The sequence below is a fragment of the Cucumis melo genome, chromosome 9 (genome assembly GCF_025177605.1).
Source record: "Cucumis melo cultivar AY chromosome 9, USDA_Cmelo_AY_1.0, whole genome shotgun sequence".
In the NCBI taxonomy this organism is placed as follows: Eukaryota; Viridiplantae; Streptophyta; class Magnoliopsida; order Cucurbitales; family Cucurbitaceae; genus Cucumis; species Cucumis melo.
This window is the reverse complement of record NC_066865.1, coordinates 8017113-8032383: the sequence shown is the minus strand read 5'-3', so window position 1 is coordinate 8032383 and position 15271 is coordinate 8017113. Positions and strand designations below refer to the sequence as shown.

Here is a 15271-nt window from a genome sequence, read left to right as displayed (position 1 = left end):
TTGGTCAAATTTAGTTTGTAATTTAAATTATAAACATCTAAATAAATAAATAATATCAATTTAATATAAATAATTAAATAATACCTAATTCAATGATTATAGTTAAGCTAAAAAGATTTGGTTTTAATTGGTTTAATTTACCAAATACTATTTACTTATGTTTATATACTTTAAAGCTAATGTTTATTGAACCCTAATTTGCTTTGTAAAACAGTAGATTTTTTTCTTAAAGCACAATTGTAACCATCAATAATTTTAAAAATCACAACAATTCGAATCAGTCTTAAACTTAATAACAAGTTATATAAATTACTAGAAAAGTACAAAGTTAGAGACATAAATATATACAAATTTAACTAGTTTATTTTTAATTTCATCGGATTAGGCATTAATGTTTGTCAAACTAGAACCCTCAAATCTATACGAGCTCAAAGTGATTCTTTTTATAAGAAAGTGATGAGAATGCAAGATAAAGGAAAAGTCAAATTTTGACCATTAGTTTAATGAATGAATACTAAGCTCAATATAATTATCAAAAGGAATTGATTCGAAGCTATCTATTCTAAACACCCTCAAGATAATATTCCTTCATTTACTTCAAAAAAAAATATAGATTCGACGTCATCAGTTGCTAGAACATTCAACTTCTACTATAAAATGGAACTCGTTCCCAAGCATTATATTTGAAAGCAATTAGCATAGTTTCTTACAAAGTGTTATCTATCTAAAGGTATTAACAATGAGTTATATGAATATTGCAGAATTTCCTCTAGTACCAATTAAGGATATTGATTCTGAAGAAATGCAAGGATATGCAAGGTTTGCAACAGAAAAGCATAATGAAATTACAGGCGACAAACTGCAGTTCAAGAGGGCAATAAATGGGTTGGAACAGGGACGAAGGTTGGGCCAAATACTTTTCACTTATGTGTTGGAAGCTGTAAACTCGGGTGGATATGTTTGGACTTATCGAACTGTAGTATTTTACAATCAACGAGCAGCCTTACAACTCATAGAATTTGGACCTGTTCTTCCTGAGCATATAAAAAACTAAACTACCTTCTACTTAACAATATCCAACATATATATAAATAAAATATAATTATTGTACTTACCTTTATTTCTTGCCTCACCTCTCAATTATTTTTCTCTCTTTCCCTTTATATGTATGTATATACATATATATATGTATACATATATATATACATAGATATACATATATATATACACATATATATATATATATACATATATATATATATATGTATATATATACATACATCTACATACATACATACATCTACATACATACATACATCTACATACATACATACATACATACATATTTCATTTTATATATTTCATTTTATATATTTACCTATTGCTAAATATATGAGAAAAGCTGAACATAGATTTTCCCATTCAACGTTGGTTTAACACAAATTGATAACACGTAAACAAAACCCATTTAACTAAAATCAACCACCGATTAAGTCATCCTTTCATTGGTTTTCAAGTAAATGGTCCACAGAGTATTATTCATTACAATGTATCAACAACCTACTTTCAGATTCTAAAAGTAAGAAGATTACCAAATCTATCACAGTAATTCAATCGAGACTAAGATATTTTGTTTACATATTTAACATATCCCCAGTAAAATGAAGCAAATACATAAATATAAACACATATGTATCCCCAATAAAATCCAACCGAGACTAAGATATTTGAAACCTAAATCTTAAATCTTCAACAAACTAAAACCCAAACACTATGGTCCGTCGATAATCATTTCAGCTTTAAATTATATTAGGTTTTGAAAATTAAACTTAAAAACAGAACTTCCCCAAAAGGTTTAACACCAAACTACAACAATATAACCAAGTCCTAAAGATTTTTAAAACTTTAGCAACTCACCGGAACATAGATGAGCGTTTGAGCAGGTGGTCGGTCGAAATGTGTCTTGGGTTACCGTCGATGAGAAGTTTGACCGTTCGAGCAGCATCGTGGTGTATGGGAAGTTCTGTTTATGTTGTCGGATCTGAATTGTCATGGGTGTCGGGGCCATTCAAGAAGTGTCGTGGTACATCGTCGTGTGGAGATAGAGAGCCTTTTCGGGGCTGTTCAAGCAGGTTGATTGTTGTGGATTCGTCGATCGACCAATGGAGGTGGAGGTGGAGATGGAGAGGCTTTTCGAGTTGGGGGGAATTTTCGGGTTGGGGTAGAGGGAAAGGGGATTTTTAATTAATAAATTGTTTAATGAAAAAGTTTGAGGGAGATTAAAAGAAGAAAAAAGTTTTGGAAAAGTTTTAGCAACATTCATGTTTGTTGTTAAAACTATTTAATTTTTAGTGATATTATTGTAATGTTACTAATTAATTCTCTTAATGACGCAAATTTAAAACGTATCGCTAATAATAATCTTTTGTGACACATTTTTTTAGCTATATACGAACTTTTACTCACAAAAATTAGTTGCGCCACTAAAACTTCTTCACTGAATAATGAATTTCTTGTAGGGTAAAAATTTCAATATCGATGAAATTTCGACATTGCTTTTATTCTATTTTCTTGAAATTTCGATAAATCTTGTAATCTCATGAAACTTCAAGGAAAATTTAGAAATTTTTAATTATTTTTATTAACTACATGGTGGATGAAAGCATGTTAACTAAGTTATATCGGACCAAGGATCTTTGATTTCTTAATCGCCTAGTGTAGATAAATAGATATAGTTTAAACTTACATTCTTTTACACTATATAGTTTATTCTTTTATATTGAACGCCTAGTGAACCCTAGAGCCAAGCTTTGATATCAATTCTCTGTTTTTGACTTTGGATCACTTAGATAAACTTATTGTTTAGCTTACACTTGAGCAAGCTATAGGAAAACTTGTACACGATGAGGACTTAGAAGTATGTGATGAGTAGAGACATTGGGAGCATTTTGCATGCAAGATCATGTCTGAACGCATAATGAAGAGATTCATAAGAAGCATTTTGCATGCAATGATCTTGAATCAATGACACATTGTGAAGAGCGAAATATACACATACAATACACCAACATAAGGAACAACACTATTTTCAAGCCGCATCATTAATGTTGCTTAGAATTAAGATAATGCATGTGTGACGCTACATTTTACCTCACTAAGTTCGTGGAGTTAACCAACTAGATCAAGTTGTAGGCATGATTATGTAGGATTGACTCCCAACAAGCATTGATTCCAAACACACAATCCAAATAAAGCACACTTCTAGGAGGAATGATCAAACACCTTCGCTCTGTCGTCCACAATCCCATTTCTGATAGGAACGATCTAGCATATACTTTGCTGTCAGAGATCCCACTTCTACTAGGAACGATCGGACGTCTACTTTATCATCAGCGATCCCACTTCTAATAGGAACGATTGGACACCTTCGCTCTATCGTCAACGATCCCACTTCTACTAAGAACGATCAGACATCTTAATAACTTTTAGAAATAAAATTTATTACAGCCTTTTATGTAAAATAATGAAGCCTTATCGCATAAAAATAGAACAAAACAGGGAAAAAGTAGAGAATTTGATTAACTTGTGTATTACATATTACAAAAGAACTTTATCCCAGTTCTATTGCGTTTTATATGTCATATCGCAGGATATTAAACAAAAAGAAGTAGAGCTTGGCGATAGAAAGCTAAGCGAGGAGACGCGTCCAACCTACGCAGCGACGATAATAATAAGCTAGCGATCTGATGCACTAGTAGACAAATTTGGTTGTCGTGAATGTCAAAAAAAGGATACAGGTTTTCAGAATGAGGCATGGAATGTTCTGTAAACATTACTGATCCCCCTATAAATAAAAGACTCTACTTCAGAACAAGTGGTGCAATTTTGGATCGAAGAGCAAGCTCAATATCTTCAGCCCTTTCTTCCTTAAGTTTTAGATGAAAGCCTAGAACAAAAGGAGAGAGAATTCTTCCCTTACCATTTCTCTCTCAAGATTCAGGCAAAAATCAAAGCTAAAGAGTATGAAAAATCATACTTTGAGGCTCGACACACTTCTCTGTGTACCATTTTATGATTTTGTTATATTAATTTGTAATATGCACTCCATGGCTGAAAGGTCTAAGGTTATATTTATAAAATTAGTACATTTCTTCTATCATTCTCCCATCTTTCTGTTATTATTCGTTTTCAATCTATTTAATTAGTTATGAAGCAATGCAATGTATTATTAATATTAGAGAATCAAAGTGTATGTTATATAAGTTTTGTTTAGCTAAACGCGTATGTCAAAGCATTGTTCATTCAAGAGGATAACTGTATTGATAGTAATCGCCTGACAAGTGAAAGCACATATTTAACTAAATAAGCAACAAAGAGATTGTAGCAATACAATCCCATCTTTGAGTTCCTCCTTCTCAAAAGTTGCAGAGATGTTAATGTATGCGATGAAAGCATCGAAAGGTTGTTTGCTTTAAATTAGGATAAATTACTTATAATGCAAACAAACTGATTAGATAAAAATCATAGCTAAACTTTAAGTACTTGGATCCCGATGTTGGAATTTATGTCCTAAAACTCGTAATTTGTAGTTAAAATTATATTATATTCAAGAAAGTGGTTATTGATGACTTATTTGTGAAAATAGAATACTATAATCTTGAGTTCAATAAACTAAGATCACAAAGCTATCTAGTATAGACTTGAACTTTATGTTGAGACATAAACGTGGATCAAGTTTGAGTTTATAGCCAAAATGGTTTGTAGTGTATGAATAAGGTTGAACGCCTTATTCCGAGAACACTATGGATGTGGCCCGCTTTTTAGTTAGTACAAACGATGTAATCCTGAATCATTCATGAGGGCATCCTATTTTAAATTATAACACTGTTGACTATATAAACTGACTATTTCAATTAGATGACTTAGGTAACTTAAGCTTAATCCTGAGCTAACTATGAACTTTTGTTCAAATGGTATTATCCTTAAATCTACATAGGTAAGGACAGCTCAACAACGTTGGTCCAATAAGCCTCTCATTTCAGGGGTAACACTGGGTGGATGACTAAGGACATATGGTGCAAGGCGGAATTCGCTCCTGCCCGTTTTAGGGTTAGTAGAAAAGTTGTTCCCTTAAGGACTGAATCCAAGTCGTGAACAAGGGATCCCACCCTCTCATTGGACCAAGAGAAATTAGATTTATAAGTTGGACCTTAAACCAAATGTTCAATAATGGATTAGTGGGATTTAAAGAACAAGATGTAGTCTCGGGAGTAAAACGGTATTTTGACCAAGTCGAGGTTACAAACAACCTGTGAAGGATTAACTTACTGATCATGGTTATATCATATGGATACAAATATATCTATATTGAGGAGAGTGCAACTACGAGTCTTTAGTGGAATGACCCGTTAGTTAACGGATGTTGATTAGCTCGACCTAAAAGGATTTAGCATATAATTGCTCGTTCTCTCAAAACCTTCAATCCTCATCAAAAAACGCATAGCCTCACCATAAACCTTACCGTAAACTTCATCATAAACTTCAAACCTTCAACCAAACTCATGGTGGACAAATAAAAGAAAAACACTAAAATACCTCTTATGTCCCAATTCCTGAAAAGGAAGAATGCACATTCAAACCCTTAACCATCCTTATAGAAAATTTAAGCCAAAACCACTGATAAGAATTTTTTTTGGAGAAACCCAAAACCACAGGAAACCACTAACAAGTTCGCTCTGATAAACCTGGGTCAGAGCAACATAAAGACCTTTGGAAAAAGCCACAATTTCATCGCATCCGCAAGCGAGTGGATGAGGCAAGAGGAGGAGATTTACAAAGGGTTAACTAATTTGAATCCTGCGATAGACGACAAGGATGACATGGTAAACCTCCAGTCGAGTTACACACATCTGAAGCACAGAATGTGCAAAGTCATAATGGGAATGAGAAGGCAAGGGAAAAAGAGAGAGATTATCGTAGCTGAAGAAGATTCTGAGAAAGTCTTGCAATTCATTCAAGAATTAGGACACCAAAAAGAGACGAAGAGGGAAGAAGAAGATAAAGGATATAGGTTTTAATTTTGCAGAAGTCTGAACTTAGTTTTCAGACTGAATTTGCTATTTGCTAATCATTTTATCTGTTTTTCTGCAAGTTTTAATTAGATTATTAATTATTAGATAACTATAACTATATCTATTTGATTATTATTGCTTTAAAAATGACTAAAAAATATTGAAGGTTTTACAACTAAATTTTTTTTGTTGATGGTTTTAGCACTTATCTTGTAGGTATCCCTATATGGCAGTGGTTTTAAATTTCATTCAAACATGGACACTGTATTGATCCATTTCAGTCAAAGATGATAGCACTGGCTTTTACTAGTCAAGAAGCAAGTTGGCTTCAAAGCTTGCTATCAGAAATTCCCACATAGGAAAGATCGATACCAGCCAGACTGATCCATTGTGATAGTACTGTAGCTATTGCAAAGTTTCAGAATCATTATTACAATAGCAAGATATAAGAGATACGTCGTAAGCATAGTACCATTTGAGAGTTTCTCACTACTGGTGTAGTTATAGTGGATTACATACAGACTGATGATAACTTGGTTAATCCTTTAACGAAAGGACTAGCTAGAGAGAAGGTTTTTAGAACCTCAGAAAGAATGGGACTTAAGCCTAGAGATTGAATTGCTTATAAGGCAAACCCAACTTGAAAGACTGGAGATCCCAAGAATCAAGTTTAGTGGGTAATAATTGATCACAAGTGATATGAAGAGAATCATGCTAGAACACCTGAGAGTTCCATTCTTATGATTAGCATGACATCCTGAAGCGAAACAAATGGCTGAACTTAGTTCTTAATGATTTCTATACTTGATGTCAAGTAGGGTACCTAGCTACAGGAGTACTCTTTATAGATTCACTTTTGTGGATGTGGAAGTGAGGATCGCTTCCTATGAAATTTTAGGCAAATTCTTTAGAGTCCACTAAACTGGGATATTAGTGCGAGGTATTAAAGCATGATCATTTTAGAACTTCATTTGAATAATGTTGTGTGCAATGCTACTAGAGGTAAAGTTCAAAACCAAGAGTTACTTTACAATATTATGATCGTTGTCACTACGTAAAGGTTCAAGTCGTAAGATACTTTTGCTTAAGCACAATATTACACAGATAGACACTGCTCGATAAAAATATATTCAAAAAATTTTCAAGTGGGAGATTGTTGGTGAAAAAATTAAAATATATTTTGGCCAAAAATAAGGTATAGGTTGGATCTTCATTCAAAGTGAAGAACTTGAACTTCTCTTTCAATTTTGGCTCTTTGAACGTTGAATTAATTATGGCAATGCATTGGATTTTTTATTACATAAACCCATCATCCCTCCACTATAAGAACCCTACTCCTCCCTCTTTTTTTCACAATAAAACAACTTCTCTTCCTCTCATCTCACTCTCATTTTCCCTTTTTCTACATTAAAAAAAAAAAGCTTTTTGAATTTATTTTTCTATTACTTTTTAGTTTTGGAGGTAGCGAGTGTTTATCTTGAGTGTTGGTATTCCGGTGGGTCCAAGTATTATCCTGAGGACGACAGGGTTGTAACAACTGCTAGTACCTAAAGCAAAGCCGTGAAACGTCTTAAAGAAAGCGAGTTTCGCAACTCAGCCCAACAGTTAACTAGTTTTTGTTTTGCAGGTTTTATCGCTCTAACAAAGTGTTCCAGTGAAGTGACATCAATTTTTGTTCGGAAATCTTTATTTTTGAGAGTTTGGAAGGAGGAAATTTTTTGTTGGGCATAAAGAAAATTTTTAGGAAGATGAAAGAGGAAAATGAAATGGGAAAGAGGAGGAAGGGTTGGGGAGACATGAGTGTAAATAAGAAAGAGGATAATTTTAGTACTTATAAAAATAAATTAACGTGATTTTTTATTTATTCAATATTGCTAATAATTTTTTGTCATATTTAAAATACAATAAAGAGTAATGATAGGACTTAATTTTATTAAAAGATTTTTGCCAATGCAAATTCCCTTCTAGTAATGCCAACCCAAATTTAGTTGATCTGTAAACCTGAGAACTTTACCATTATCAAAACCAATTATTTATTTATTTATTTATTTATTTATTTATTTATTTATTTATTTATTTATTTTCAAGTCGGGCATTTAGTGGAGGGAAGAAGACGAGAGCGTCAATGGCTTCCTCATCCCTTCCCCTTCTTCCCCAACCATTTGCTCGGATTCCATCCTCAACCTTTCAGTCCTCTCAAATTTCTTCTAATCTTCACAACAATATCCGATTCGCTTCCGTCGTCGGCAAATCTCCAACTTCTCTAACTGCTCCGTCTTTCTCCTCTTCTTCCACTTACTCTCCATTTCTTCGCAAATCCATCGCATTTGCCGCCTCCATTTCCCTTCTCATGTGGCCCACTCCAGGTTTTACCATTGCATTATTCTATTAAAATCACCATTTCTTTCCATGTTTGTTTGCGAAATTAGTTGCGTACTATCTTATCCACAATTCTGTATATTCCTAAATTCAAGAATCGATTCCTGTTATTTGGAATCTGAAGTTGTTTAATTAGCCGATTGTCTGCAGCGAATGCCGGATTTCTATCAGGATTCTCTGGAATCGAATCGGTTCCTGGTCCGGAATTGCCTCAAATCGACTTTCTCAATCGCTTCAATGGTTCGATTACTTTCAAATTATTATAAAAATAAAGAGGAGGAAAAAAGGTTCAACCCTTCAATAAAAAACCTAACTTCTGAAACTGGTTTGCAGAAGAAAATCAGAAGAAATACGCGGAAGCTGATGCCAGATTCAAATCATCTCCACTGCTGAAGGAACTTCTAGAGCGATCGAAGATGAACAAGGAAAAGTAAAACAAGAATTTGCTAGGTTTTTCTTTCTTTCTTTATTTTTTCAGGTTTCATACCAAATTTGGTTAACGAATGAAATCGTTGTTTCTCTGTTGTTGTGCAAAACTTCAGGAACCGTCAGAAAATTGTTGATAAATATTGCATCCGTGGTGCCGAATGGGGAGTCGGAGATTGCTCGGCAGAGGGAATGTCGCCGGAGGAGAGGGACAAATTCATCTCGATGTTGAAGCAAAAGGCTGGAGTGGATTGATTGAACTGAAATATGAATGAATTTGTGCTGGGGATTCAGAGCAACCAGTTTTAATGTTGTTTTTTTTTTCACATTCATCACAAGGAAGGATTAGCAGAGTGAAGAAATTGAAGCAAAAAGAGGTCTCCACTATCTACTCAGTGATAAATCCTTTCATCATTGTGTTCATAAAAGGCTTACTTTTCAACACTTAACTAAGCCTTCAATCTAATGCCCTTCTATCAACTTCTGGGTTGTTACATTAGTTGAGTTATGAATTATTGTTTATAAATAGGGAATAGTTATTCTAATTAACTAATTAATTAATTAATTAATTAATAATTATAAGGTTTTTTAGGCATTTTTTTTATAACTATTATAAATGTGATGTTGTTTTTGGCATTTGGGTAATTGATAATGAAGTGTTAGTCAGGAAAGATAAAAAAATATGGTAAAAAAATTGTAAGGTAGGTTTGAAATGTTAAGCTCTAGATTTTACAAATATATATATATATATATATATATATATATATATATATATATCTTTGAAAATGGAAATATCATGGAAATTTATGAAAATCATGCAAATTGATCAAAATTGTTTGAATTAGTTCGTGAAAGAGTTATGATTTAAGTTATTAATGATTATAGTGGATTTTGTATTTTACAAGAATATCGAAATCAGAATTGGGTTTCTTGCACAGGATTTGTGAATGTATTAAGTTTATATAATCTTCAAATAATGCCCTTATGAGTATTGTTTAATTTATTAATTATTTTATTATAATTTGGATTTATATAACATACCACAAAACAAATGCAAGAATCTAAATGTTAGTCCATAGAAATTTGGAATATTTGTGATTTAGATCCTCATATGAGCAACTTAGACATAAATTGAGATATTCTTATAACATTAGAAATTTTAATTAATTACACTTATATCCTTTAGATAAATAAACGATTTCTTTTTTAAAAAAAAATTAATTCTTTTTTACAAAAACGTAGTAATCTCATTTATAATTTACATTAATAAATAGATTGGAATTAAATCAGTATTAAAAAATGTTTAATAAGTAATAGAGTCCAAATTTAATATACAAACACAAAACTGTTTGATATAGTTTTTTACATTGTAGGCCAATATTTTCTTTTAACTGGAAGATTGAAGATGGAGGGATTGAAGGTTGAGGGGTAATGAAAAATATATAATGTAGTTCTAAAGAAAAGAAGAGTTAGAAGAAACGGATACTTCCAAATAAAAGATTAGGTAAAAAGGATTTTCTTTTTCTTTTTCTTTTTCTTTTTCTTTTTAATTGGAAGAGAGGCACTCTTGTTTGTTTTTAATTTTTTTTAACAAAAATGAGAGAGATGAAGGTAGTTGCCATCCTTTTTGTTCATTATTTTATATCTCATGTATACTCCCCTTAATCCCTTTTTTCTCTCTCTCTTTTAATTGTTTGTTTTGTCTTTTAGTCTTATTCTCTCATTTCTCACATATCTTTCTTTCTTTCTTTCTTTCTTTCTTTCTTTCTTTCTTTCTTTTCTAAATTTTCATAAATAGTAGAAGGCGATTTTCTTAAATTTTATTTGGCTTCAACATTTTCTTCCATCAAGCGTTTTCTTTTTTTGGGATTACGTCAAATCTTTAGATTTCTTTCTTTGTCGATTTTCCGACGATTCACGGCACGCTCTTCTTCTTCTCCTTCATCTTAAGCTCTTCTTCTTCTCCTTCATCTTAAGCTCTTCTTCTTCTCCTTCATCTTAAGTTGGATGGAGAATAGACATGCGCAGCAGATTTCGGATCAAATTTTATTCTAATTACATTAAACTAATCAAATTTTACTCCAATGGCATTAAACTAACATAAGGTAGGGTTTTGAAGGAACCCACCTTTTTAGCTCTGTAGTTGCTCAATTCTTGACCTGAACACAAACTCATACCACCTCTAGTGTTGACCCTCTATTCTTCGTACTTAAAATCAAGTTGTAGGACTCGATGAGTGAAGGGATTGAAGGAGAGAGATGGAAATTTGGAGGAATGTGTCAAGATTTTGGGAAATAATACTTTGTTGAATCTTTTTTTAAAGTAATGGAAATGAGCCAAAAGTTTTTCAACATTTGAAAAACAACCCGTTAAGTAGACAAAACACATGCAACTATTGTCTGCCTAAGTTCACCAAAGTCCAACACCTTACCTTCCAATTAAGGGCTGACAAGAAAAATAGCAAAATTAGATATTTACTTTAGATAAATGACAATTTTATTTTTAAATTGATAAAATAGCAAAGCATATAATAATGCCCTAAATGCTCTACCTGATTGACAAATGTGATTTTTAAATACAATTGTAATAGATACCATAAATACCGTATAATTAATACAAACTATGCACTCACATTTAATATTCTAATTTTTCCCTCCAAAAAGAAAATAAACATCTTCTGCAACATATCACATCTTCTGCATTTACTTCTCCACTTTTGAAAACCCTAGAATTTTTTTGTGTCATCTCCTTTCCTTCATATCTTTGTTTCTTTTAGCATCTTCGTTGCTTCAAACTTTCGTTCGCGCTGTCATCTCCGTTATTTCCTCTGTTTCGATGACTTTTAAGATCACTTTCTACCATTTGCTTTTAAGATCGCTTTCCACGGGCCTCCATTCAAGTATGGAACAGTTTGTTTCCTTTTGTTTCCCTTCAACATAATTCGCTTCAAATTCAACATTCAATTTTCAGGTTTGCTATATTATTTCGAGTTTTCGAATATTCATCTGAATCTTCAATCTTCACGCTTTTCATCTTCAAGTTTGCTTCCCCGTTTTCAATACCTTCAATCTTCAATTTTCAAATCGGTGAGTTATTCTTTGGATTTGTCCCCTATTCTCACATCTTCTGCAAGTAGATAAAAAAATACCTCGTCCTCAGGTTTTCTTCTTAAGATTTATCTCGTGTTCTCATATTCTCTGCATTTGTTAAGATCACCTTTGGTTAATTGTTAAGATCGCTTTCCACCGTTACTTCAAATTGAATCTTTTAATTTAGTTTTCCTTAATTTCTTAATTATTATCCTAATAATTAACTATTGCATTATATTTGCCATTATTTTAGAGAGGGATTGAATTTTGAATTTAAACTTAACTAATTTATGATAATTTTTCCGTAAATACTTTAAAAAAAATACAAAATGTTACTTTTGAATCTAAAATTACTTAATTTACGTATGTGTTTTTGGTAAATAATTTTAAAAATAAAAAATGATGAAATTAATGGATATTGTATTATTTTTGGCATGATTTTAGGGAGGGATTCGATTTTGAATCTATAATTCGAAAAATAAAAAATTGAATCTTTGAAATTCTTTTTCGTTAATTTCTTAATTTTTATCTTAATAATTAATTATTGCATGTTTGACATGATTTTAGGAAGGGATTCAATTTTGAATCTATAATTCGAAAAATAAAAAATTGAATATTTGAAATTATTTTTCGTTAATTTCTTAATTTTTATCCTAATAATTAATTATTGCATTATCTTTGTATGATTTTAGGGAGGGATTCAATTTTGAATCTATAATTCGAAAAATAAAAATTTGAATATTTGAAGTTATTTTTCGTTAATTTGTTAATTTTTATCGTGATAATTAGGGGATGTTGAAACTAATGACATATGTTTAAGGATTGTTGGAACAATATAATAATTTTTTGATTTAGTTAATAATTATCATAAGTGAGTGTGTTTACAAATATACTGTATTTGTGATATGTGACATTTTGTAATCTCAACAAATACACTATATTTGTATATGGACAATTGTCATCCGTGGAAGGGTAATTTCGGGCCAAAAAAAGTGGAAAAATATTTATGACAGTTAGTTTTTCCATAAATCAAAATAATATTACAGTTTGCTATTTTTCTTTTTTCTATCCTCATATTTGCTATTTCCACAGATTTCCCTTCCATAAACTTATAGTGGGCTTGGTGTAATTACCATAAGCTTCCACTTAACTCATTCACTTAGCCCACTAATGAGTTTCACTTAGCCCACTAATGAGTGAAGTGGAATTATATAATAACGCACTATCTCTTAGTGGGCTGGGTGTCGTTACCATGAATCTCCACATAGCCCAATAAGAGTTAGTTTGATTATCCAACAAAATGTTGGATTTTCCTAATAACTTTGGTCAAAGGGTAAAATAATCATTTCACCATTCTAGTTAAAGTCAACTTTGACTTTGTCCTTGTCTTGAATAATTTCAACCTTCTGAGTATGAATCTGCATTCATTTTTTCGAAATGCAAAATACATTTGAATATATTGTCGGTCAAATTTTGACATTTCAAAGTCAAAAGTCAACCCTTTGATTTTCTAAATTTTGACCACTTCCATCATTTTTGAGGTATCAAGTATGAATCAACATTCATATTTTTTTTATATTTAAACCAACTAAGCAGAGAGCTAAATTTCTAACTAATAACCGATGACTATATCACATATATTTGTCGGTTCCTCTTTACCTAATTCAAACAATTCGAATCATTCCATCGTACTGTTTTAAGTTTATTTCATATGAGCTAGCAGGGGAACTTAATGGACCTATAGATCATGGCCTCCAACGATCCAAGATTAATTATTTAAAATCTTTTAGATCGAGTTAATCAATATTCGTTAACTGACAGGTTATTCTACTAAAGTCCTGTAGTTTCACTTTACTCACTATAGATATATTTGTGTCCATCTCGATCTAACTATGCTTAATAAGTTAATTATTCACCAGTTGTTCGTAATCTCAACTAGGTCAAAATTATCATTTTAGCCCTAAGATTACATCTTATTCCTTAAGTCTCACTGATCCACTATTGAATAATTGGTTTAAGATTCAACCTATAAACTGAATCCCTCTCGGGCCAATGAAAGAGTAAGGCCCCTTGTTCATGATAGAAATACGAGCATGAAAGCAGAAGAGAATCATAACAACACACTCTAATTTCATCTAATTAACATGGAATTGAAAATTAAGCAAAAATATAATTTCAAAAACATTAACATTTGAATTCGAAATTCTTCTTCGACTCTTGATCATTTTCGTTGATTCCAAGCTATAGACGACCACACAAGTCTTCTCTACTATTCTCTAGCTTTAGAACACGATTGTTGAGATTGAATCGATGATCGATTTGGTGTGTATTTAAAAGAAAACAGAAGAATGAACTAACTCCATTTTTTATGTTAAAAACTCTAACATCCTCTACCAATTGCTCAATTGATATTGGGTAGAAAGTCTTTTTTTTTTTTTTATATATATATATATACAAATCCAATTTGCATATAAATGATATTTAGTTAGAGAGAGAAAACAAAGTGAATTTGGTGGTTCAACTAGGTTACATGCGAATCATATCTTCATTTTGCATGTTGAATTTTCAATTAGGAATTTTTTCACAAATAGAAAATTTGACAAAATATTTATAGTCCATATAACAAAACTACTAAAAAACAAAATTTATTGCACTTGATTTTTCTATGAAGCGCAAATATTTTGTTAAATGTTCTATTTTTTATAATTTTCCAAAATAATTGAAATTAAATTTCACTAATTCAATTTTCAAATTATTTGATTTTAAATTTATAATTATTTTATTATTTTATATTAATCAATCTAATTAGTTAATAATAATAAAGTAATCATATTATCAATCAAATCCCGATCAACCCAATTGTTCTAATTTGAATCTCTATTTAAATTTTTGGATATTTAATTCTTATTTAAATATCACTTATTTCTTAAAAACTTGTCAATTCATATATTATTAACAAAATTAACTCAAACTATTTTGAATTTTTGATATTTAAATATCACTTGTTTCTAAAAAATTCATTAATAATATCAAATATTTTAAACGAAATTAATTTGAACTATTTTGAATTTTCGGTCACCCTATTCTAAATTTTATTATTGCAATGAGCTAGTAGAGAGACACACTGGACCTATAGATCATGGACTCTAACCATCTGAGATTAACTGATTAAACTCTTTTAGACTAAGCTAATCAACGTTCGTTAACTAACGGGTCATTCCACTAAAGTCTCGTAGTTTGGAACTATAGATCATGGACTCTAACCATATGAGATTAACTGATTAAACTCTTTTAGACTAAGCTAAT

At 31.3% G+C, this 15271-nt stretch overlaps 1 protein-coding gene across 1 annotated transcript; it reads left to right on the top strand.

Annotated features, from left to right (window-relative positions):
• The first annotated feature begins 7952 nt into the window (after positions 1-7952).
• On the top strand, positions 7953-9356 carry LOC103503323 (uncharacterized). Its single transcript, XM_008467478.3, has 4 exons — positions 7953-8437; positions 8601-8690; positions 8784-8880; positions 8993-9356. Exons 1-4 carry the CDS (start codon positions 8197-8199, stop codon positions 9129-9131), a joined length of 567 nt encoding a protein of 188 aa, XP_008465700.1. The 5' UTR covers positions 7953-8196; the 3' UTR covers positions 9132-9356.
• Positions 9357-15271: the final 5915 nt, after the last annotated feature.

Excerpts from the sequence above, each read along its gene's own strand:
- LOC103503323 (XM_008467478.3), top strand. The coding sequence starts at position 8,197 with ATGGCTTCCTCATCCCTTCCCCTTCTTCCCCAACCATTTGCTCGGATT. Across the intron at positions 8,438-8,600 it reads TCTCATGTGGCCCACTCCAG|CGAATGCCGGATTTCTATCA; the intron begins GTTTTACCATTG and ends GATTGTCTGCAG. Across the intron at positions 8,881-8,992 it reads TCGAAGATGAACAAGGAAAA|GAACCGTCAGAAAATTGTTG; the intron begins GTAAAACAAGAA and ends GCAAAACTTCAG.